The sequence below is a fragment of the Chelonia mydas genome, chromosome 25, assembly GCF_015237465.2.
Source record: "Chelonia mydas isolate rCheMyd1 chromosome 25, rCheMyd1.pri.v2, whole genome shotgun sequence".
NCBI classification, from domain to species: domain Eukaryota; kingdom Metazoa; phylum Chordata; order Testudines; family Cheloniidae; genus Chelonia; species Chelonia mydas.
Window position 1 is genome coordinate 7,781,736 of NC_057858.1, and position 23,997 is coordinate 7,805,732.

The 23,997-nt window shown below is 49.6% G+C and overlaps 1 protein-coding gene across 5 annotated transcripts; it reads right to left on the reverse strand.

Moving 5' to 3' along the window:
* Positions 1-1,123: 1,123 nt before the first annotated feature.
* On the reverse strand, positions 1,124-23,287 carry SIRT6 (sirtuin 6). Of its 5 annotated transcripts, none has more exons than XM_037885704.2 (8): positions 23,026-23,279; positions 21,516-21,643; positions 14,355-14,537; positions 6,597-6,704; positions 5,291-5,386; positions 3,958-4,038; positions 2,820-2,943; positions 1,124-1,597 (listed from the first exon to the last, which is right to left on the reverse strand). In XM_037885704.2, the coding sequence occupies exons 1-8, from the start codon at positions 23,089-23,091 to the stop codon at positions 1,250-1,252; spliced, it is 1,134 nt and encodes a 377-aa protein (XP_037741632.1). In that variant the 5' UTR covers positions 23,092-23,279; the 3' UTR covers positions 1,124-1,249. The 5 variants fall into 5 exon arrangements, with proteins under 5 accessions (XP_037741632.1, XP_037741633.1, XP_043391771.1 ...); XM_037885705.2 differs by having other exon boundaries at positions 6,645-6,704; positions 23,026-23,275; XM_043535836.1 differs by lacking the exon at positions 14,355-14,537 and having other exon boundaries at positions 23,026-23,287.
* Between the last annotated feature and the right edge of the window lie 710 nt (positions 23,288-23,997).

The window sequence follows — 23,997 nt, forward strand, 5'->3', positions numbered from 1 at the left end:
AAAGGGCAATCGCTGCATCTCATTATGTCAACAAAGGCGTCTGCCCCTCTTGCGCTCTGGTGACAGCATCCCGCTACCAGGCCATACTCAAAGAAGAGACATCCCGGCTTGTAGCGCACATTAACAATCACACAGAGCCATGCCAAATGGAGTCTGGCTGAATTCCTCTTGCTGCTGGACAGCAGCTGCCCTTTCGCTGCTAGGAACCTCAGCTAGTAAGTCTGCAAGGCAAGAAGAGTAACAGGCAGCTCGACTGCAAGTGTTCCCAGGGGCCCACAGAGCAGACCTGTGAGGGCACTCAGCCAGCTAGAACGCAGACTTAGCCAAAGAAACGGATGCAAGTCAGGCTCTTCCACTGACCTGATCTGATCTGACCGACTGACGTCAGTGATTGGATTTAATGCCACGCAGCAGGGAGGGAGGGTTAGTAGGGAAAGGACAATGAGGGAGACAAGCCAGGCTCTGCCACTGGCATGGAGGAGCCCTGGGCAAGTCTCACAGGGTAACATTTTCAAAAAGTGCCTGTTGACTTAAAAGCCTGTGTCCCATTTTCTAAAGCGGCGCCTGACTCTCACCGACTTTCCATGGGACGTCTTCAAAATTTTACCCTCACTTCTCTGCATCTCCGTTTGCCCACCTGTCAAATGGGAAATGAGCGTCACCCCTCCTGCAAGAAGCGTGCACGCGTAAACGTGAGATCTTCAGGCGAACGGCTCAGGAGACGTGCAACCGACATACCCACGCTTCCCGATTATGGCAAGGCTGCAGTTCTCATGCCGTGGGCAGCGCAGGATTTGGGGGTCGTGAACCCATCCAGACTTCAGCTCATCAGTGTTGTCGCCTGGCTAAGCGCTGCTCCCCTTACTCAAGGACGAGTCCTTTAGCTCCTGCTGCGCCTCCCACAACGCCGAGCCAGACCTTGTAGCCCTTAGGCCAGATCTGCCAGAGAGGTCGAGGGAATTCTGCAGTCCTTCCCCAAGCAAGGCAGACGGCAGCGTGTGGGTCAGCAGCCAGCCACCCTCACAATGGACGGAGCAGCAGCAACTGACCCCTACACCATAAGCGCCGCTGGGTAGCTGGAAACCAGCTCACCCATGACTGGCGATGCAGCCGCACAGACACACACCATTGAAGTATATTTAATACTTACAAAAAGGGAGGTGATATTTCAAGGTATAAAAAGGACGGTAGGAAAAGCGGCCCAGGCTAGCTGCTAAGACCAACGACCAACTGCCAAGATGTGAGTAAGTCAGGTGAGCAGCGACTCCACTCTCACTCTCTTGGCTGCTACGGGGCTGCGGCCTGAGCCAGGACTTTCCTGTTTCAGACGGTCACCGTGCTCCTCGCGTGCCGTGCCGAGCCCCGGGCATGTCCCATCAGCCCCCTCTGCCGTGCCATTGTGGTGGGAGCAGGGCTCTTCCTTGGCTGGGCGCTGAGCATCCGGGTCGAGTTTTAGGGCTGGTTCGGGCTTCACAAGCTCAGAACTCTCCACCACCATCGGCCCCGTCCACTCGGGGATCTCCAGACCAAGCTGCTTCATCAGCCTTGTCATGACTTCATCCACGTAGCCATGGATGCGCAGGTCGGCTTGCCGGTCCTAGAGCCAAGAGACAGGAAACCAGCTCAGGAAGCTGATGTCACTCCAGCCCTAGCATTTACACGTGCATCCAGAGGGCAGGTGCCTTTCAGCTCTACAACAGGCCACAATCCAGCCCAGCTCTGGATCCACCAGCTCTGGATCACCATCCAACAGCTCTCTGGTCGCCCAGATGACAGGAGCTGGTGACCTCCTTTTACTAGAGAAGCCCCAAATTCAGCCACAGGCCCCTAGTATGCAGCTGCTCTCTCCCCGTTAGGACAGGCGGAGGACAAAGCTGACTCGCCTCAGGGGAATTCCAAACACCAAGCAATTTGAGGACTCTCTCAAGGGAGATCTGACCTCAACGATTTCGCTCTTGTTTTCAAGGGCTCTGCGTGCGCGTGTGAATTGGGCGAGGCCTAGCAACTTGCATCACACCGTGGATTAACTCTCAGCTCCGCACTGACCAGGCAACATTTGGGACAGATTTCAAAACTGGCCCTACAATTATCTTGATGCAGAACTAAGGGTGAGTTGGCGGTGTAAGGAGGCAGGATTATTCCTCCTGGAGTTTAAGAGACAGGGATCTGTGCGGATTTCAGGAACACAGCCCCCGTGAAGTGCTCAGTGAGTATCACTCTCAAGACAGCTAGAAATGTAGAGCCTTTCAGCCAAGATGTGAAATAGACTGGTTCAATCACTACAGAAAAAGTTCTGTAGGGAAGACTCCTGCACTGCCTGGGACAGGGACTAGATGACCCGAGTGGTTTTTTCCACCTCTAACCTTGATATACTTTGCAGATCTTGGAAACACACTGCCTTGGTTATGTAACAGGATCCTAATGATTCGGGTATTCGAAGGAGGTCGGAACATAAATAAAACTGGTCAAATTCTATAGTCTCGCAGCAAGGACTTAACTCAGGGGCTTAATTAACACTCAGGATTCCAATTCACCTGGGGATACGTGAGGGGTTTTGATCCCACCGGAAGGTTTATTTTTAATCACAGATCTAAGGTCTTTGGTAATGGGGACCCAGCATGTTTACTTACTAAACTAGGTTGATTTCTTCTAGCTGGCATTGTAAGCGGGCCGCCTGGCTCCTGGACTGACCCACTTTTGCAGGATTCAATCAAGCACCCACGAGTGCTGGGTGCTACGGCTGGAATAAAACCAAGGCCTGTCAGACTGTAGCTGGGCAGCTCTGAGCTCAAGGCGCCGGTCAAAGCATTTTAACTCACATGCTTCGTTGCTTGCAGATTTACTATGACCAGCTTCCCTCCTTTCCTTTTCGTGAGCAGGGGGAGATTGCCACTGGGTTTGATCTGAAGAGAGGTCCCCAGAGTGACTGACAGGTCAGCTTTCCTGCAGGTGGAAAATAAAACAGTGAACCCATGAAAAGGAACAGAGCCAGTCTCAATGACTAAAGTCCCCTTCTCTAAGAAGACAAAAGGCCAGACTCCCGCCAGAATGCTACACACTGGTCTTACTGCCCCTCTGACAAGCCATACGTTACAAGTGTTATAATAAACTGCATCTCAACTTAGGTTCAGAATTGGAACCTGTGAAACCAGGGAACAAAACCCCATTTCAAATGATGTGCAACAGACTTGGGGGCAGGGACTCTCTCTCTTCTGTGTTTGTACAGCAGCCAGCACAATGTGGTCACTACGTCAGTATATATAATAATGAACCAGGCCTTGGAAAGTCTTGTAAATATCCACCCAGCCCCAGCAGCAACGATTATCCTTTCATTTCCTCCTGTCCCTTTATACTGCAAGATCTGAGAGGCAGGGACTTATTTACTTGGCACTAGTCACTTAATATACATTGCTACGTCCTCTTAAGATGCTTGATCAATAATAAGGAACGAGACCCAGGAAATATCCTTCCCTCTTGGGGAATACCACAAGCACCTGGGATCATCCAACCACCACCTCGCTGGCAAAAGCTGTTGGTTTCTGAATGTTTCATTTACCCCACTATCTGCAAAGCCTTTTGGTGATAGGCCAGGTACAATCTCTGTCTCAAGAGGAAAAGGGGATCTGCTTAGGGGATGCACTCAATACACTTTATTCACCTTTGACTCTTGGAATCCAATAGTAACACGCTTCCTTTGCGATTTATAATTCTGGCCAGCTACAGTCATTCTTAAGGATTAGCCAGGGTTAAAAGCCTGGAACAAAAGGTCATTGAACTGGGAATGGCAGGTCAGATTCCAAGTATCTGAACAGCCTAATTCATCCCAGCAGATGGCAAGAAGCTTGGAGAGGTCTCATAGCAACAGGTTTCATGCTGAACGAGTTATCAGGTGGTTTTATTGAAGTACTAGGTTTTAAACAAAAGGGTGTCAAAACACAGTGCTGCGGAAAGCAATACCTGCAGGCGTCGTCCGCTAGACTCAGGTCCCGATCAGGCAGAGAATCTTCCCAGTCTAAAACAGTGTCTATTAACTTTCCTCTGGGGAAAAAAAAAAAATCCAACAGGAAACAGGGTTAGCTTTGCTCTCAGACAAGGGACAGATCAGGGACAGGGACCCAACCGCAGAGCTGCTGAGGAGAGGCTCTTGATTTCCATGTCCAATTAGCTCCATCTGTAAGATGGATGTTCTAACTCCTGCCTGCATAAGTTCAGCAGGGGATCTGAGAGTCAAGCTGGGTTCAGCAAACAAGATTCTGAGGGGCAGATTCTGCTGTCAGTTACACCTGTGAAGCCCCCGGCACTGAGGTCAGAATGTGGCTCTGCAACTGGAACTTTGTTAACAATTCTGTGATGATGGGTGAGCGGGAATGGAGTCCATGAGATTGACTTTCTGTTGCTCTGGACAACGTGCAGTCACTGAAACCAGTCCATACTGGGTGTGAAGAGCTACTAAGTCAGAACGGTGGTATCCTACACCCAGTTTGCACTGGTGTAAATGACCCTAGGAGGTGCAGAGGCGTGGAGAATCAGGCCCATTCGCTCTTGCCCAGACCTATATTCCGTTAACAGGAACGAGCAGCAGTAAGAAGCGTGTCACTGAAGATGGCAAGTGCATTTGAAATGCACAAAGAGCAGATTTGCAGACGCCATTTTCACAGAGCCACTTTTCCAGCCCTAAGCCCAGGTTACGATGAAAATCACATTGCAAAGAATCTCCACCTTAAAGCTAAACAATTAAAAACAAAGCTAACATACCTAATGCAAGCAGCAGCAGGACAGAGTGGAATCAAACATACTGCTACAGGGGAGAGAATGCGCCTCTCAACACAGCAATCACACAATGCAGTGCACTTCAGCCGCAACGGACCCACATGTAGCCAGGATTCAGGGAGCAACAGAAGGGGGAGATTTTCAAAGGGCACCTAGGTACCCAACTCCCATTGACAGACGATGTGAATTGGGTGCCAAGCTCCCATTTGTACCTTTGAAGATCTCCTGCACAGTCTCTGCTTTTCATAGGAGAGAGTTTAACAGACTGAACCTGACCTGAAGGGGTTTGAGTGTAGGAACTCACCCACTCCTAACACAGAGACGCAAATGTGAGCCGTTGGCCCTTCCTTGAGTACCTAGAGAAGCCCTCCAGGTACGCTCGGACTGCGCCATGTGGTAAAAACCAAAGACACACACATCCAGGAAATGGTGGAGTCCAGGAGTTTCATAATTGGTACGTTTCTGCAGGATGCAATTCTGCCCTTCCCTTCCCCCGAGGCTGTCATTCCAGGATACATACCGGCAGGCACGAAGCCCTCTTGCTTTGGAGACGTCGCACAGCCTGCCGGTCGGCTTGAGGCCCATGGTGCCCACGACAGCGTCCCGCACGTACTGCCTTCACATGCAATGAGAAAGGACGCAATTCAGGGTGTGAGACAAAACAAGAGTCTGTTCACAACCGTTAACATGCAAGTGCACTGATAAGAAAGATGCTAGAACGCACCCGCCGGGAATGGGGAACCGCGGCCAATGGGAGCTTCGGGGGAGGTACCCGCAGGTAAGGGTAGTGCACGGAGCCCTCTGCCTCGCCCCACCCCTGGGGCCGCAGGGACGTGGTGCTGGCCGCTTCTGGGAGCGGCACGGGGCCAGGGCAGGCAGGGAGCCTGCCTTAGCCTCGGTGCGCACTGCTGCCACGCCAGAGCCGCTAAAGGTAAACGGTGCCGGGCCGGAGCCTGCACCCAGAACCCCTCCTGCACCCTGCAACCCCTGCCCTGAGCCCCCTCCTGCACCCCAACCCCCTGCCCTGAGCCCCCTCCCGTACTCCGCATCCCCTCCTGCACCCCGCACTCCCTCCCGCACCCCAACCCCCTGCCCCAGCCCTACATTCGTGGCCTTGCATGCAATTTCCCCACCCACATCTGGCCCTCGGGCCAAAAAGTCTGCCCACCCCTGTTCTAGACCATGCGACTGAGTAATGGGAAGGAAGATATAAAGGCAGAAAAACACTGAGAATCATGCCCTTTTGGTGCTAAGAGAAGCTGGAGATGAACATTATTGGCAAATCCATCCCCAGTGTAACTAGTGAAGTGAACCACCAGGGATCAATTTGTCCCTACTCCATTGTTCTACCCATGGCACTCTTCCGCTCAAGGAGTTTAAAGCAATAATTTCAGAATTTAGGATTTGTATTTCCTAGAATCAAAAGGCAAAATCCAGACTGCTGTGACCTCTTACTCATATTTGGCGAACATGTATAAACAAGACCTGGCTACATGGAGAGACCATTGATATTTAAACTGGGCATGACCAATATGACGAACAGATTACAGGAGCTGTGAGGATCTTCTATGGGGGCAGGAGTTAGTGTTCTCCCACTAAGTGGCAAGATTTAGGTGTTTATTCAGGATTTGCTCATAGCGCACGCCCTGTGCTCTCTGCATCATGGGCTTATCTGCCAGAAGCTCATGTAGTGATCGCACTTGACTCATGCTAGAACTAACAGTTATATAAGGGAATCCAGAACTGCAGCGACCATCTGTACCCCAGAGACACGCCCAAGGGCTACAGTGCTTCTCAGCACCATGGCAGTGGAGAGACTCACTCACGCTGCCTTTTTACAAACGAGTGTGTCTTGACCGGCAGGGATGACATACTTGCTGCATTTCACACATTCTTCCACAAACATGTTCCCGTGCAGCTCGGCCAGCTTGTCCCTGCAGAAGAAACAGCAAAGGTTAGCGGAAACCCGGAGGCAACACTGCCCCTTGGTGACTCAGGTTGCTCAAGAAACTCTTATTTACAGCCATCGTGGATACATCAGGCCCACCCGGTCTCTAGTTAAGGTTCTGACAATGTCTAACTCCGGTGAAAGGGGTTGTTCTAGATGAAACACTCCTGTGCTGGAAGGGATCAGGCCATGTGGCCCAAAGGTTTCTGTGATGGCAACGCCATAGGCTGAGTGACCCTAAAGGTGAGCCATGTTATTTCCTTGTGTGCCATCTCCTGCTGGCGCCCTCAGCCTTGCTGCCAGTTTCCCACAGCTCCCCAAAACCAAATAAACCCACAAGCCTAATCCAATGCAGCTGATGGGATTCCCTTTATTAGTATATTGACTCCTAATAAAGAATAATGGGTCTTTTTCTGTATGTTTTTTGTATTGTGGTAGCATGTAGGAGTCCAAGTCCTAGATCAGGGCCCCACTGCGCGAGGTGGTGCACAAACGGAACAGAGAGAGACTGTCCTCGTCCTAAGGAGCTCACAGTCTAAGTAGGTTCAAATGAAAAGCCAGCAGCTCTGTAAGTTAAACACCACAACAGCGTTCCCACTCTAGCTGCTACCGGAATACAACTAACAGTAGCCCGTGCACTGTGTATGCATGCAGCGAGAGGCCCTGCCCCAAGCATTTACCATCCAAACAGACAAGACAAAGGATGAGAGGGGGAAACAGGCATTGAGAGGGGAAGTGACTTCCCCAATGTCACAGCAGGCAACTAGCAGAGCCAGTAATGCAATCCTGGTTTCCTGCCTGCCGGTCCAGTGCCCTATCCACTAGACAGGGGCTCCCAAGCGGTGACTCCTGTCCCCCTCATGCTACCTGAGCTTGACTTTCCAGCCATTCACTTCACCTTTCTTCGAGAAGGTGGCACATGAGCCACTGAAGTCAGGGAGCCACTGCACTAGACCATCCTGCATCTAACTAGTTAGGCCTCCGGCCCTTTGCTACATGGCCTCTGATGTAGATGATGCACATTTACCAACCTGCTTGCTTTTTCAGCACCTAGTCCACTCTGAAGTTTCACCCAAACCAACCCAAATGTGCCGAGACACGCTTGACTAATGCTAAAAGCAGGCATTTAAAAAAAAAAGTTTGGAATTGAACGGGACTGTTCTCCCGTGATTATACTGCCACCATTTAGATGGAACACCCGGCGGCACAGCATCACACCCCACACTAGAGGTACAATTTTCACTGTGAAATGCTAGAGGAGAAGGAAGGAGGAGTTTCAGATTGCATACACCAACCACATTTCCGATTTCTTCCCCCTGTTCTGGACCTGACCTGAGATTTTTATTTGAGATCAGTAATGAAATGGGTCCAGAGCTTCTCTGATTTTTTTAAAATCATGATTATTTTGTCTTTGCGCCGTTCCACTTCTTCGCTGTCAATTACATCAAGAGATTTGCACCGAGACTGCGAGAGTAGCGCAACCTGATCTGCCAAGTACCTCGGAAACCGCCTTCCACTGCTTCTGTAAGATCAGTGCCTCTTTGTAAAGTCCTTTGTTGTGGAAAGTGCATGATTTGTTTTGATCAAAGTTCCCCTTGTGCTCAGTACAACTTTCAACATCTGCTCGCCGGATGCAGATGCAAAGACACAGCCTCCCTGAGTTCGGCAGTCAGCAGCTGGAAGCTGGGCCAGCAGCCACGAGGCTGACTGTAGACTTTCAATAATTCTTCGACAAGCACGACGTACACCCTTAGGCTCCAGTTCAACAAAGCACTTAAGTGTATGCTTAAGTCACGTTGACGTCAACGGGCTTAAGTGCTTTGCTGAATCAGGGCTTTAGTGAGGTTTACATGAGCTTATAACAGGGGGACAGTCCCCTTAACAGTAGTAGGGACAAAGAGATTAGTCAACATCTGTTTTGTGATGTGTCCCTTTAAGGTTCCTGGGATTTTGAAAGCGGACACAGTGCAGATGGGAGAGGGGACGACAGTCCCAGGGGAATAGTTAATACTTGGGAAAAACCTTGGCTACTGTTTCTTTAAGGGCCTTCTCCTCTTCCACTCTTGGAGTCCCAGACAACAAGTATTGACTCGCCCCTTTCCTACGGTTATGGTGGATCATATTAAAGAAGTTCTGTATTAAAATCACAAATGAGTTTGATTCCCCCTCGTTTAAATTCCGGGGTATTACTAATTAAGAGGTCTCTTGGTTTTTGGTCTCTTGTTTTTACTATTTCTCTCCCTCTCTGTGTGAAACTTGCAAGCTGCCAGTTGCGTTAGTACATCCTAAGACAGAGTCTGTTCTCAAAGCAATGCTTTGTAACAACAGCTACTCACACCGAGAGAGACTCAAAGCGATACTCTGTAACAACAGAAACAGCACCCGGAGACTCCCCGCCCTTTTGTTGTCTTCATCTCGCTTTGTTAACAATTGTGATTAAAACAGAGATAGAGGATGTATGTGGATGGATGCTTGGTGTGGATAATAACTGAATGATCAGGGAGGTGCCAGCCTAAGAATCCAGTGTCGATCGGCCGAAGAAGGTGTCAAGTGGAAACAATCAGAGGACCCCCGGAGGGCAGACTGGAATCCACTCAACAGCCTCAAGGATGGGAGAACCAAAGAACAAGGTAACATCTGGCAGCACGGAGCCATCAGGAATGTGCCATCTGCTGATTGATTCAGCAACAGCATGACGAAACAATTCCCATAGACTGGCAAAGGAATAAATTCCTATAAAAATGGACTCTAGAAACTGAGAACTTTGGGGTCTGATTCTGCAAACCAACTTCCAGGAGCATCAGATGAGCATCTGACAAGGCCCTGCTCCCTCCTTGTTTCCAGGCCACCTGGCCAGTGGCTTGACATGAGCAACTCTAAGGCTGGTAACTATGATAACAACCTTGCAGAACCTGTGTGTGTGTATGAATGAATGTGTGAATAAATATGAAATTGAATGGAATGTTATAGCTATAACTAACTGCTTACTATGATTCTTTCTGTATTCACAATAAATGTGGCATTTTGCCTTATTCCCTTTAATAAGACCCTGCTGGTTTCTATTTTATTGGTATAACACTATTACCCTGAGGGGGTATAGTCAAGCTGTTACAATGCTCAACCCCCATACAGAAGTAGTTTAGGATGACTGCTCCAGAGAGCTCACCTTTTCCCCACTTAATCATCATTGTCCGGATAAATGGCAAAGGCATCTGTCATACTTTTCTCTGTACTCTTAGATAGTATCTTCAGCAACTTGGAAACAATATTCTTTTGAGGAGGAGGAGTGGTTCCCATATGAAAGGCAGTACTATTAAGTAGAACATATGGATGCATCTGGCTATGTTCAGGTCATTTCTCATGTTAAACCAAACATCTTGCATTAATGGCAAGGTTAATTCTTTTGGTTCTTCCTGTCGTTTTTCTTGTTTCTTCCCTTACAATTTTAACTGTGGGCCTGGGCATTTAAGTCTGTCTGGAAAAGAATATCCAGGGCAAACTGCTTCAATATTTTCTTCAAATTGCTCGGGTTTTGCTACATGGTGAAATTAGAGTAAGAGAAGGCTGCAACTCTTATCAAGTCAAGTCTTTGCCTTTCAGTTGTTTTAATGGCATAGCCACTGTTTGATCTTTGCCATTTTTTGGTGTTAAGGATGAACAGAGATTGTTCCTGAATGAAACTCATGTAGAGCTGCTGGAAAGCCCAGCCCTGGGACAAGAAAAGCATCTCACGTGCAGGCTCAGACTCAACGTTTTGCTTTTCCGCTTCAGTGAGCAAAATTTCATTCAATGACCTTTGATCTTGAAGAAAAAAATGGATTTCCTGCACTCCAAGATGAGTGCAGATGCTTTCTACTTATCAACGCTTGGCAGTGTGAATATTGTCAGTTAGACAGAATTGTGTATTTTCACTACTCCAGACACTTGTTTTCTACCACTTCCTTCAATCTACCCATTTTTTGTCAGAAATTCACACATTGATATTTGACAATTAGTGACCATTTTGCCATATTGGTCAGTAGCTTTGACATTTCCTTTAGCTTTGAGGAGAAACTGCCACCTTCCAAATTCAGTACTGAAGCCTAAAAATACGTTGAGCCATCCTGCTTTGGACAGGACCCGATCATCAGTTGTGTCCATATAATCTAGATTCTAGCAAACCAAGCCCTAACAGGTTTCAGAGTAGCAGCCGTGTTAGTCCGTATTCGCAAAAAGAAAAGGAGTATTTGTGGCACCTTAGAGACTAACAATAAGCCCTAACAGTTCACAGGTTCACACATTTCCCTAACACGCAAAGACAGTTACCACCACCCACTAGTCACACACCCCTCAATAACCAGTGGTTTAATGTATTCCCCTTCTGTTCTGGGCTTTTTTAGGCAGTTCGGTTGCTTTCCTATTGTTTCAATCACTTCCTTTTTATCATTTTAGAACTGTTGAACTTTTCATTCATAGATGGAAATAAGAGTCTAGTATTTCTCTCATAAAAAATCTTCTTTCAAACATGTGTTCATATCAGTATTTGAGAGTGACACACAGGCCTTCCCAACACAGAAACTGCACCAGTTAAACTAAACCAGCTAAAAAAACCCCTCACCCCTTCAATTTAACTGCTGCAAGTGTGTGTACGCACTAGGCCACAGAAATAAAAATAAAAAATAAAAAAAGAGAGAGACCAGAGGGACCAAATGGGACAGCCCAGTAGTTCTCAAACTGTGGGTCACGACCCCATTTTAATGGGGTCACCAGAGCTGGTGTTAGACTTGCTGAAGCCCGAGTCCCACTGCCCGGGGCCAAAATTGAAGCCCAAGGGCTTCAGACCTGGGTGGTGGGGCTCAGGTTACAGGCCACCTGCCTGGGGCTGAAGTCCTTGGACTTTGGCCCCCCTTGCCTAGGGCGGTGGGGATTGGGCTTTGGCTTTGTCCCCCTCCCTCCTGCCCACCTGCCCGCCCAGGGCGGCGGGCCTCAAATGGGCTCAGGTTTCGGTCCCCCCTCCTGAGGTCGCGCAGCAATTTTTGTTGTCAGAAGGGGGTCGTGGTGCAATGAAGTTTGAGAACCTGTAGGATAGCCCATAGTCACAGCTCTCATTCGAACGTTCTTGAGGTGTGAAGTTGGCTCTGCCACATTCAAAAGAAAATTAATCAGATTTGTAGAGAACAGTCTTTTTTCTAATCACTCCGGTCTGACTTTGTCAAAGGGCCATTTGTATTGCTAAGAAAAAGAATTAAGCTCTGAGCTTCCTCAGGGGACAAGAACATAAGTAAATATCTTCTCAAGCCAGACAGCTGCTAGATTTGCTCTTTAGCTAACACCATGTCATGCTATTTGTAAGCTGCACCTTCTCTAAGGAAGCAAGTTCCCATTCACACACCCGCCTCACCACCTCCTTCCTTTATATTTTCTTTCTTGAATTAAAATTGCATTCTCGTCTACCAGCCGTGTCTCATTCAGGCACTCCAGCACACAAGGCAAATAACCCATTTGTTTGAAGTGCTAGAAATGTTCTGTCTGGGGTATTTTTATTGTAGATTAAAGTTTCTGTCCAAGGAAGAAGCTGCCTTTTCCAGACTGAGCTAATGGAAAGGCAGGTTCCTTTGAGGACGTCTTTGAAGAGGGCTTTACTTGACTAAGTGCAACTCGGTCTCTACCGCCATACATGGGGGGATTGGAGAGACTGCATCCACACATCAATCAAGTGCACAGCTCGCAGGTGGGGGCACACAGCCGTGCGGTTTTGGACTTTATTATAACGAGAATGCAGGAAGAGAAGCAAACAAATCAAGTAAACCACAGTGCTGCTAAAACGAAGATTAACCTGAAACCCAGGACTATCTCCCCCTTGTGCCCTTTCTAAAGTGTTACAGATCTATGCGGGAAAGCATAATTTCAAGGCACTCCAGACCCTGTCAGGCGCCAGTAAAGGTTCTCTCACTGAAGAGAGGGAGTAGGGATGGAGTTTATTAACCTTACCTAATGAAACCCAGTTTACCTAAAACAAAAACTACTGCAAAATGCACTACTTGGAGGTGAATCACTTGAGAAGCTGTACTTGCACAGAGCAGCGAAAGGGTTAAGACAGCCAAGTTAGCCTTTTTGAAATGAGTTTGATGTTCTTAGTCCAGTTCCAAGGGACAGGTGTTCACAACAGGCCACAAACTGCACCCATGTTGGCAGTTTTCATAAAGAAGCCAAGGTCTGACTAGGTTACAGAGACCAAATTCCCCTTTCTCCAATGGGTCCCTCTAGATTAGCACTGAGGCCCATGGACAGGATGGCCTGGGGGAAGGTTGCTGGATCTGATCTGCAAGAAGGGACTTCGGTCTCCAAGACGAACAATCCAGCACTTGTCACAAGCATTACATTATCTGTGTCAGCATCATACTAGCAAAGGGAAGCTGACCTGGCTCTAAGCAGAAGCACAGACATGCCAACTTAAGAGGTGTGGTAGCCAATATGTGGTCTACGAAATTTTACAACGCAGCCCTCAGTTATCCTCCTTTTGAACAGAGATGCCGCCCACATGGACTACAAATCCCAGCATGCAGTATTCCATCCTGAACACCACATGCTGGGATCTTTAGACTTGGCAGGCCACACCTGCTTCTAAGGGGTGGTTGCACTTTGTTCCTATGTGCACGCAAATTCGGCTCTTGTAAGGCAGGCTATGCAGCCATCAGCTGAACTTTCATTCCCTCTCTATCCCAAGACACCTCCCTACAGACACAATGTAATTCTGTACATTCTTTCTGTACAGCTCCTTGCACGCTAACAGTGCTCTGTAAATATTAGTACAATTTAGAATCAGCTTGTGACCAAACGGAAGTTTTCCCATTTTCGCTTGAAAGGGTCCTACAGACACACACAGAGTAGAACTAGCAGGCTAAGATGACAGCTCCCCATAAGCCCACAAGGGGAAGGTGATGGCAGAGCGCATTGATGTAACCTGCCCACAAATTCAGTCCTTACAGACACAGCCAATCATGATGCTTCCCATGGCCAACAATACCAGCTGCTTTACATGAGCCAATGTCTGCCCTCTAACACAGCGAGTGGGTGCTAGATCTTGTAGGGTAGGTCAAATCCATTTGTAGCGAGTCCCAGCACAGCTTTGGGAAGGAGTCCTGGAACTATATAGGTCATTCCCCTTAAACAAAATAAGGCCCCGCCTTTAGAAATAGCAACAACAATTGGGTTTAGGGTGGTCCATGGAACTACCACAAGAGCATTCGATAGTGCTGATGCTGTTAGATCTGCCTCTGTCCTCGTCCCACAGCCTCTCCCTCTCTTTAGATCCAATGAAGCTTATTTTCCCCAAAGGCATCCCGCAGTCCCCCCCAACCACACACTCACTATAGCAGTGGGACTAACAGCTGTTTTAGTACAAACATGATTAAGAAGCCATGTTGCTTCTAAAGCTGAAGGGGTTCGGGCCCCAGGCATTGCTTTCATCTCTGGAGAGCACTGAAGCATTAACACCTCTGTTGTTACAAGCATTAGCAGAGATTTGTGCAGCATCCACACACACACTCCTGCAAAGCTGCACTTGATAAAAAGCAACAACGTGGCAAGCTTTGATGCCTGTTACAAGCATCTGGGCCCTGCCAGGTCGCGAGATGGATAAGGGGAGGTGCAGTACCGTGGGAATCCAGAACGCACATGCAGGCCATCCACGTTTTGGCTGACCAGGAACTTCAAGATGCCGACTCTCTGCAGCTCCAGCAGTGCCATATGGGTCTTGGAAGGCCTTGCATTCTCAAAGGTAGTGTCAAACTTGGGGGACAATCCCCTCTCTTCCATGGTCCATACGCCATTGGGCCCCCTGTTTGGGGGGGGCAAGGAAGGGAAAGAAATCAAGTTATAACTGGAAGTAGCAGGCATTAAGCAGCAGTCAGCAGACACCATGTGAGCTCTAATTAAGGGGGAGAAAGCAAAGTGAGTTGCTAAATGAAGGTGACCTGATACCATGGCATTTCTGTCCTTGATGTGACAAGAACATGGCTGGGCCCTATAGCTGTAAACTTGGTGCTTAATTCAATGCTACTGCGGGCAACATTTTAACATTAAAAAGTAACTAGCAAGATGGAAATGAGAATGATAACTTCTGCACTGACCCAAATCAAATTCAATACTGAAAGTACAGGCATGAAGAGCGGGCAGAACTGGAAGGAGAGCATGCAACATAGGGCAAGGCCCAAAGGGCCTAAAACCGACAGGGGAGCGCTCAAAGCTGCCTGTGGACCGCGGGGCATGATAGAGGTGCAATGACATGAGGCTTAATTTAGGAGCAGCTGGGGGAGGAACCACTGCCTGACATATCAGTAAGAGCATGATCTCTGCAAACGAGGAAGGAGGGATGCCTAGATGGGAAGGGAAGCCAATGGCATAGTCCACAGCAGTCTCATTTCGGCCAAATCCAGAGGCTTGCTCAGTGGTGACATGAGGCACACCACATGGAGTTAACATATAACTTGAATGCTGAGGAGACTGTCGATTGTAGCCGGAGGTTCAGCTAACAAGAGGCTGTAAGAAAGAAAGATGCACTTCATCTTCCCTCCACTCATTTTCCTGCTAGGACTCTGCCCGTGCACAAATTGCCCCTCATTTACCGCCATGTAACATACACTTATCCTTTAAGTGGCCTCTAGATTCAACCTCAAGAGTATCTCAGAGTCACTGAATGGGGAACGTGTGTGTGTTGGGGGCTGGGAGCACAGTGTGGTTAGCTGGACACAAATCAGAAATCAAGAAACTGAAGAGACCTATTAAGTCAGGTCCAGGGCAGGATTATACTGTAGGGAATATTCTCCAGTGCTTTGTCCAATCTTAAATGAATTGAGCAATGCCACTTCCATTACTTCCCCTGAGAGAAGTCCACAGTCTGAGATCTTTCCATGATCAAATGCTGAGCCTGCTTGTGTCTTATTACTCCTGGCTACATCCCCTTAAAACACTCTCCTCCCCCCCAACCTTTACACCCTTCAGAAGGAACACAGGCCAATGTGTGTTCTAGACCGTGTTACCTACCATGGGACCTTGGGCAGGTCAATTCACTTCCGTGCCTCAGTTTCCCCATATTTGAACATGGATAGTAATACTCTCGTACCTCCTAGTAAAAGCACAAGTCCGCAGTCCAGAGGAGCCACCAAGGAGATTCTGGGCACCATTATATTACCACTTAGTAGTATGTTCCAGAGGAACCCCATTCAGTTTAGACTCAGAATCCCCTCACTAACAAGACAGGCTGACAGAAGCCACAACTACTGAAAGTGAAAGTTACCAGCCAGGAACAAGCATGATGGGACATTTTACTGTGCCAAAAAACAAAGTTTGCAGCCAAAAGCATAACAGGAATTGCACTGCCCAGACAGCGAATGTGCATACCCTGCTTCTGGGGCAGCTCAGATGGGTCTGCAGAGAAACAGCACCACCTGCTGTTTCAGAGGAACAGATGGGCCTAGAAAACAGAAGGAATCAACAGACAGAACGAGGAGGACTTGTGGCACCTTAGAGACTAACCAATTTATTTGAGCACAAGCTTTCATGGGCTAAAGCCCACTTCATCAGATGCATGCACTGGAAAATACAGTAGGAATATATATACACACACACACACACAGAACATGAAAAATGGGGGTTGCCATACCAACTCTTAACGAGACCAATTGATTAAGGTAGGCTATTATCAGCAGGAGAAAAAAAACTTTTGTAGTGATAATCAGGATGGCCCATTTTCAACAGTTGACAGGAAGGTGTGAGTAGCAGTAGGGGAAAAATTAGCATGGGGAAATAGTTTTTAGTTAGGGTAATGACTCATCCACTCCCAGTCTTTATTCAAGCCTAATTTAATGGTGTCTAGTTTGCAGATTAATTCCAGTTCCGCTGTTTCTCGTTGGAGTCTGTTTTTGAAGGGTTTTTGTTGAATAATTGCGACTTTTAGGTCTGTAATTGAGTGTCCAGGGAGGCTGAAATGTTCTCTGACTGGTTTTTGAATGTTATAATTCTCGACGTCTGATTTGTGTCCATTTATTCTTTTGCATAGAGACTGTCCGGTTTGGCCAATGTACATGGCAGAGGGGCATTGCTGGCACATGATGGCATATATCACATTGGTGGATGTGCAGGTGAATGAGCCTCTGATAGTGTGGCTGATGTGATTAGGTCCTATGATGGTGTCCCTTGAATAGATATGTGGACAGAGTTGGCAACAGGTTTTGTTGCAAGGATAGGTTCCTGGGTTAGTGTTTTTGTTGTGTGGTTGCTGGTATTTGTTTCAGGTTGGAGGGCTGTCTGTAAGCAAGGACAGGCCTGTCTCCCAAAATCTGTGAGAGTGAGGCATTGTCCTTCAGGACAGGTTATAGATCTCTGATGATGCACTGGAGAGATTTTATTTGGGGGCTGAAGGTGACGGTTAGTGGCGTTCTGTTGCTTTCTCTGTTGTATCTGTCCTGTAGTAGGTGACTTCTGGGTACTCTTCTGGCTCTGTCAATCTGTTTCTTCGCATCAGCAGGTGGGTATTGTAGTTGTAAGAACGCTTGATAGAGATCTTGTAGGCGTTTGTCTCTGTCTGAGGGGTTGGAGCAAATGCGGTTGTATCTTAGAGCTTGGCTGTAGACAATGGATCGTGTGGTGTGGTCTGGATGAAAGCTGGAGGCATGTAGGTCATTATAGAGGTCAGTAGGTTTCCGGTATTGGGTGCTGTTTATGTGACCATCGCTTATTAGCACTGTACTGTCCAGGAAGTGGATCTCTTGTGTGGACTGGTCCAGGCTGAGGTTGATGGTGGGATGGAAATTGTTGAAATCATGGTGAAATTCCTCAAGGGCTTCTTTTCCATGGGTCCAGATGATGAAGATGTCATCAATGTAGCACAAGTAGAGTAGGGGCATTAGGGGATGAGAGCTGAGGAAGCGTTGTTCTAAGTCAGCCATAAAAATGTTGGCATACTGTGGGGCCATGAGGGTATCCATAGCAGTGCCGCTGACTTGAAGGTATACATTGTCCCCAAATGTGAAATAGTTGTGGGTGAGGACAAAGTCACGAAGTTCAGCCACCAGGTTTGCCGTGACATTATGGGGGATACTGTTCCTGACGGCTTGTAGTCCATCTTTGTGTGGAATGTTGGTGTAGAGGGCTTCTACATCCATAGTGGCCAGGATGGTGTTTTCTGGAAGATCACCGATGGATTGTAGTTTCCTCAGGAAGTCAGTGGTGTCTCGAAGATAGCTGGGAGTGCTGGTAGCGTAGGGCCTGAGGAGGGAGTCTACATAGCAAGACAATCCTGCTGTCAGCATACCAATGCCTGAGATGATGGGGCATCCAGGATTTCCAGGTTTATGGATTTTGGGTAGCAGATAGAATACCCCTGGTCAGGTTTCTCGGGGTGTGTCTGTGCAGATTTGTTCTTGTGCTTTTTCAGGGAGTTTCTTGAGCAGATGGTGTAGTTTCTTTTGGTAACTCTCAGTGGGACCAGAGGGTAATGGCCTGTAGAATGTGGTGTTAGAGAGCTGCCTAGCAGCCTCTTGTTCCTATTCCGAGCTATTCATGATGACGACAGCACCTCCTTTGTCAGCCTTTTTGATTATGATGTCAGAGCTGTTTCTGAGACCGTGGATGGCGCTGTGTTCTGCACGGCTGAGTTTATGGGGCAAGTGATGCTGCTTTTCCACAAGTTCAGCCCGTGTACGTCGGCGGAAGCACTCTATGTAGAAGTCCAGTCTGTTGTTTCAACCTTCAGGAGGAGTCCACGCAGAATCCTTCTTTTTGCAGTGTTGGTAGGAAGGTCTCTGTGGGTTAGTATGCTGTTCAGAGGTGTGTTGGAAATATTCCTTGAGTTGGAGACGTTGAAAGTAGGATTCTAGGTCACCACAGAACTGTATCATGTTCGTGGAGGTGGAAATGTACCTGATGCAAAGCCCTGACTTATAGATGGCCCATCTAATCCAGTATACGGTCTCTGACAGGGATCAGTGTTAGGTATGTCAGAGGGAAGACGCACAACAGGGCAATTTCGAGTGATCCATCCCATGTCGTCCACTCCCAGCTTCTGGCAGTTGGACGTTTAGGAACTCCTGGAGTATGGGGTTGCGTCTCTGACCACCTTTGGCTAATAGCTATTGACTGACCTACCCTCTATGAACTTATCTAGCTCTTTTTTTGAACCCAGTTATACTTGTGGCCTTCACAACAACCCCGGCAACAAGTTCCACAGGTTGACTGTGTGTGATTTAAAGAAGTACTTCCTTTTGTTTGTTTTAAACCTGCTGCCTATTAATTTCATTGAATTTATATAGTGGCATTGTGATATTTTCTGTCTTATTATCTGTCTCTTTCCTAACAGTTCCTAATATTCTATTACCTTTTTGACTGCCATGGTACACTGAGCAGATGTTTTGAGGGAACTATCCACGATGACGCTAAGATCTCATTTTTGAGCGGTAACCGTTAACTTTAGATCCCATCATTATGTATGTATGCTTGGTATTATGTTTTCCAATGTGCATTACTTTGCATTTATCACCACTGAATTTCACTGGCCATTTGGTCACCCAGACAGCCAGTTTTGTGAGATCCCTTTTTTAACTCTCTGCAGTCAGCTTTGGACTTAACTATCTTGAGAAATTTTGTATCAACTGCAAATTTTGCCACCTTGCTGTTTACTCTTTTTTCTAGATCATTTATGAATATGTTGAACAGCACAGGTCCCAATACAGATCCCTGGGGGGCGCCACTATCTAGCTCTCTCCACTGTGAAAACAAACAATTTATTCCTTTTGTATCCTATCTTTTAATCAGTTACTGATCCAAGAGAGGACCTTCCCTTTTATCTCATGAATGCCTATTTTGCTTAAGAGCCTTTGGTGAGGGACCATGTCAAAGGTTTTCTGAAAGTCCAAGGACACTATATCGACTGGATGGCCCTTGTCCGCATGGTTGACACCCACAAAGAATTCTAAAAACCTTGTGAGGCATGATTTCCCTTTTCAAAAGCAACGTTGATTCTTCCCCAACATATTGTGTTCATCTATGTGTCCGATAATTCTGCTCTTTATAGTAGTTTCAACCAATTTGGCTGGTACTGAAGTTAGGCTTACCAGCCTGAAATTGCGAAGATCACTTTTGGAGCCTGTTTTAAAAATTAGCATTACATTAACTACCCTCCAGCCATGTCACACAGAGGCTGATTTAAGTGATAGGTTACGTACCATAGTTAGTAGTTCTGCAATTTTATATTTGAGTTCCTTCAGAACTCTTGGGTGAATCTCATCTGGTCCTAGTGACTTACTACTGTTTAATTTATCAATTTGCTCCAAAACCTCCTCTACTGACACCTCAATCTGGGACAATTCCTCAGATATGTTGCCAAAAAAGAATAGTTTGGGTGTGGGGATCTCCCGCTCATCCTCTGCAGTGAAAACCGATGCAAAAACTTCATTTAGCTTCTCCGCAGCAACCTTGTCTTCCCTGAGTGCGCCTTTAGCACCTCCATCATGCTTGTTTCGCAGTCTTTCTGCTTCTGATGTACTTAAAAAAAAAAATCGCTGTTGGTTTTTGTGTCTTTTGCTAGTTGCTCTTCAAATTCTTTCTTGGCCTGACTAATTATACATTTACACTTGACTTGCCAGAGTTTATGGTCCTTTCTGTTCTCCTCAGCAGGATCTGACTTCCAGTTTTTAAAGGCTGCCTGTTTGCGTTCTAACTGCCTCTTTTACTCTGCTGTTTAGCCACGGTGGCATTTTTTTTAGTCCTCTTACTGTCTCATTTTCATTTGGGTTATACATTTAGTTTGAGCCTCTATTATGGCGTTTTTAAATAGTCTCCATGCAGTTTGAAGGCGTTTCACCTTTTAATTTCCATTCACCTAGCGTCCTCATTTCCCACCCCCGAAGTTCAGTATTACTGGGGTTATACTATATTGTTGTTACGCTATTAACCAGCATGCACAAATAAGCTATAAAAAGAGGACACCAGATACCAAGTACTTTCACTGCGTGGGTTGATGAAAGTTAGGTGTGGGTGCTAGCCTCGGAAAATCATCTCACTGACTTCAGTGCCTCATCACAGCCCACTTTGGCCACTAAATAGCAAGCTTTTGACTTTGGGAGCGAACTAGAGCAGAGACTATAGACAGACAGGAGAGGAAACCTCTCACCTCCATTTATCAGAGGGTTAGAAAAAAGGGAGTTTTCCAAAAGTAAGTTATAAGGCACTAAAGAAATGGACTATTTTCCCTACAGCACTTAACACACAGGCTAACTGGCCAAGTACCAGGGATGGAGCCATAAGACAACTACTCGTTTCTCATTAATGAAATATTTTCACTATAAATACCACAAATACGATCACTAACCCAGCAAAATAACACTTGCACTCCTACAGCATCTGTCCTCCAAGGATCTCCAAGCACTTTATAAACATTAACCTTTTGCCAAACTCAGACACGTTTTCACAGGTGGGGAAACTGAGGCACTGAAAGGCAAAGTGACTTGCCTATGGTGAGTCAGTGGCAAAGCCAGAAATAGAGCCCCCAAGTTCTAACTCAGCACGTCGCTCTGACCACTAGCCCACACTGCTCCAGTGATTACTGATATTTCTTCAGTCAGTTACCAAATTACCAAAAAATACCAGCATCTTTAAAAATAAAAAATAAATAAATAAAAAGCTGTGCCATCCCCCCTGCCCTCAAAGAAGCTCCAACTGATCAAATCAGTAAGTAGTGTGGAACTATACAAAGTGTCACAGCAAAGTAGAGTTGGAGTTTAAAGAGGCTCCCTGGACTTTCTTCAGTCAGTGCCTTTACCTGAAGTCAGGGATCCCGGAAGCTGTACTGATCCCGGCTCCTGTGTGAAACACTACATTGGAAGAACCCCTTATCAGGTCTGCTAACGCACGCACTTTCCTCTCCAGCTCCTCTGGCGGGTCAAAAATCTGAGGGGAAAGGAAAATGGAAATGGAGAGCCAGAGAGACGCATCCCCGCCACGCCAGCACACCAAAAGGCGGATAAGCCATTGCACCCAGGCCACCACGCTGAACTGCACAGCACGCCGAGTACAAGATCACAAGTTGACTGAAGGGAAAAAAAAGTGTATTAGCATGGCATGAGGATAAACCAGTGCTGGCTGCCAAACCCCATGGCCTGGCACTGGGAGCCGTACGTGGCCTCAGGATGTTCAGATTTAAACCTCAAATCTGCTTCAGTGAGGTGAGGAGTCAGCGAGGGGAGGGAAAGCACCCCCATGGGGGGGGGAAGTGAGGGGAAGCACCCACAGGGGGGAGGGGAGCCCAACAGGGCCCCGTTGGGGGCTGGGGAGGGGAAGTGCCCCCAGGGGCGGGAGGCAAGCCCAGCAGGGCCCTGTTGGGGGGGGGGGGAGGGGAGCCCAGCAGGGCCCATTGGGGGGTGGGGGGGGGGGAGGGCCTCCGCTGGGGGGGGAGAGGGCGCGCCCCCAGGGAGGGGAATGGAGTGCAGGGCCCCGTTGGGGGGTGGGGGGGAGGGGCTCCGTTGGGGGGGAGAGGGAGCCCCCCGGGGGAGGGGAAGCGCAGGACCCGTTGGGGGGCGGTGGGGAGGGGAGGGGAGCGCAGGGCCCGTTGGGGGGCGGTGGGAGGGAGGGGCTCCATTGGGGGGGAGAGGAACCGGTCCGGGGGGGAGGGGAGCGCAGGGCCCCGTTGGGGGGCGGTGGGGGGGGAGGGGCTCCGTTGGGGGGGAGAGGGAGCGCCCCCAGGGAGGGGAAGGGAGCGCAGGGCCCCGGTGGGGGGCGGGGTGGGGTGTGTGGTAGGGAGGGGAGCGCAGGGCCCCGTTGGGGGGCGGTGGGGGGGAGGGGCTCCGTTAGGGGGGAGAGGAACCGGTCCGGGGGGGAGGGGAGCGCAGGGCCCCGTTGGGGGGTGGGGGGGAGGGGCTCCGTTGGGGGGGAGAGGAACCGCCCCGGGGGGGAGGGGAGCGCAGGGCCCCGGTGGGGGGCGGGGTGGGGTGTGTGGTAAGGAGGGGAAGCGCAGGGCCCCGTTGGGGGGCGGTGGGGGGGAGGGGCTCCGTTGGGGGGGAGAGGAACCGCCCCGGGGGGGGAGGGGAGCGCAGGGCCCCGGTGGGGGGCGGGGTGGGGTGTGTGGTAAGGAGGGGAAGCGCAGGGCCCCGTTGGGGGGCGGTGGGGGGGAGGGGCTCCGTTGGGGGGGAGAGGAACCGCCCCGGGGGGGAGGGGAGCGCAGGGCCCCGTTGGGGGGTAGTGGGGGGGGGGCGCAGGGCCCGTTGGCGGCGGAGGGGACCCCGGGGGGCAGTGGGAGGCCCGGGGGGGGGGGGGCGCTGCTCCTTCGCTCGCACCTCGGGGAGGCCGCACTTGCCCTTGTCCGAGTAGGGGGAGAGCCCGGCCGCGTAGTTCACCGCCATCGTCCCGCCGGCCCCGGCCCAGCGACCGATAAAGTTTTCCTTGTTGTCAATTCCTCTCGGGCAGGGCGAGGGCGGAAGCGGCCGGGCCGGGCGGACTGAAGCCGCCGCCGCTCAAGCCGCCTGCGCAGAGCTGCCAGGACCGCGCCGCCCGGCGCCATGTTCGCTCCGGGCCCCAGCTGCCCGCCCCGGCGCGGGGCCGAGCTCAGGCGCGGAGCCCCCGGCGGGGGCCGCCCCTGGCCAGGCCGCGCGGAGCCTGAGCCTGGCTGGGACGTGGTGGTTTCGAGGGTTTTGAACAGCAGATTTGGGATGATGTTGCTTTGCATTCTGTGTTTTGAACCGGGCGGGGGGGGTGGACAAGTTGGAGGGTTGCCAGGCGTCCGGTTTTCCACGGGAACGCCCGGTCGAAAAGGGACCCTGGCAGCTCCGGCCAGTGCTGCTGGCCGGGCCGGCTAACGCAGGCTCCCGGCCCGCCCTGGCTCTGCGCGCCTCCCGGCAGCGGCAGCATGTTCCCCCTCTCCGGCTCCTACGCGTAGGGGCGGCCAGGGGGCTCCGCACGCTGCCCCCGCCCCAAGCACTGGCTCCGCAGCTCCCATTGGCCGGGAACCACAGCCAACGGGAGCTGCAGGGCAGGACCTGCGGACAGGGCAGAGCACAGAGCTGCCTGGCTGCACCTCCGCGTAGGAGCCAGAGGCAGGACGATGCCGCTGCTTCTGGGAGCTGCTTGAGGTAAGTACCACCCGGAGCCTGCATCCCTGACCCCCTCCCGCACCCCAACCCCCTGCCCCAGCCATGATCCCCCTCCCACCCTCCGAACCCCTCAGTCCCAGCCCAGAGCACCCTCCTGCAACCCAAACCCCTCATCCCCAGCCACAAGGAGAGTTTGCCACAAAGGGAGTGGGGGATGGA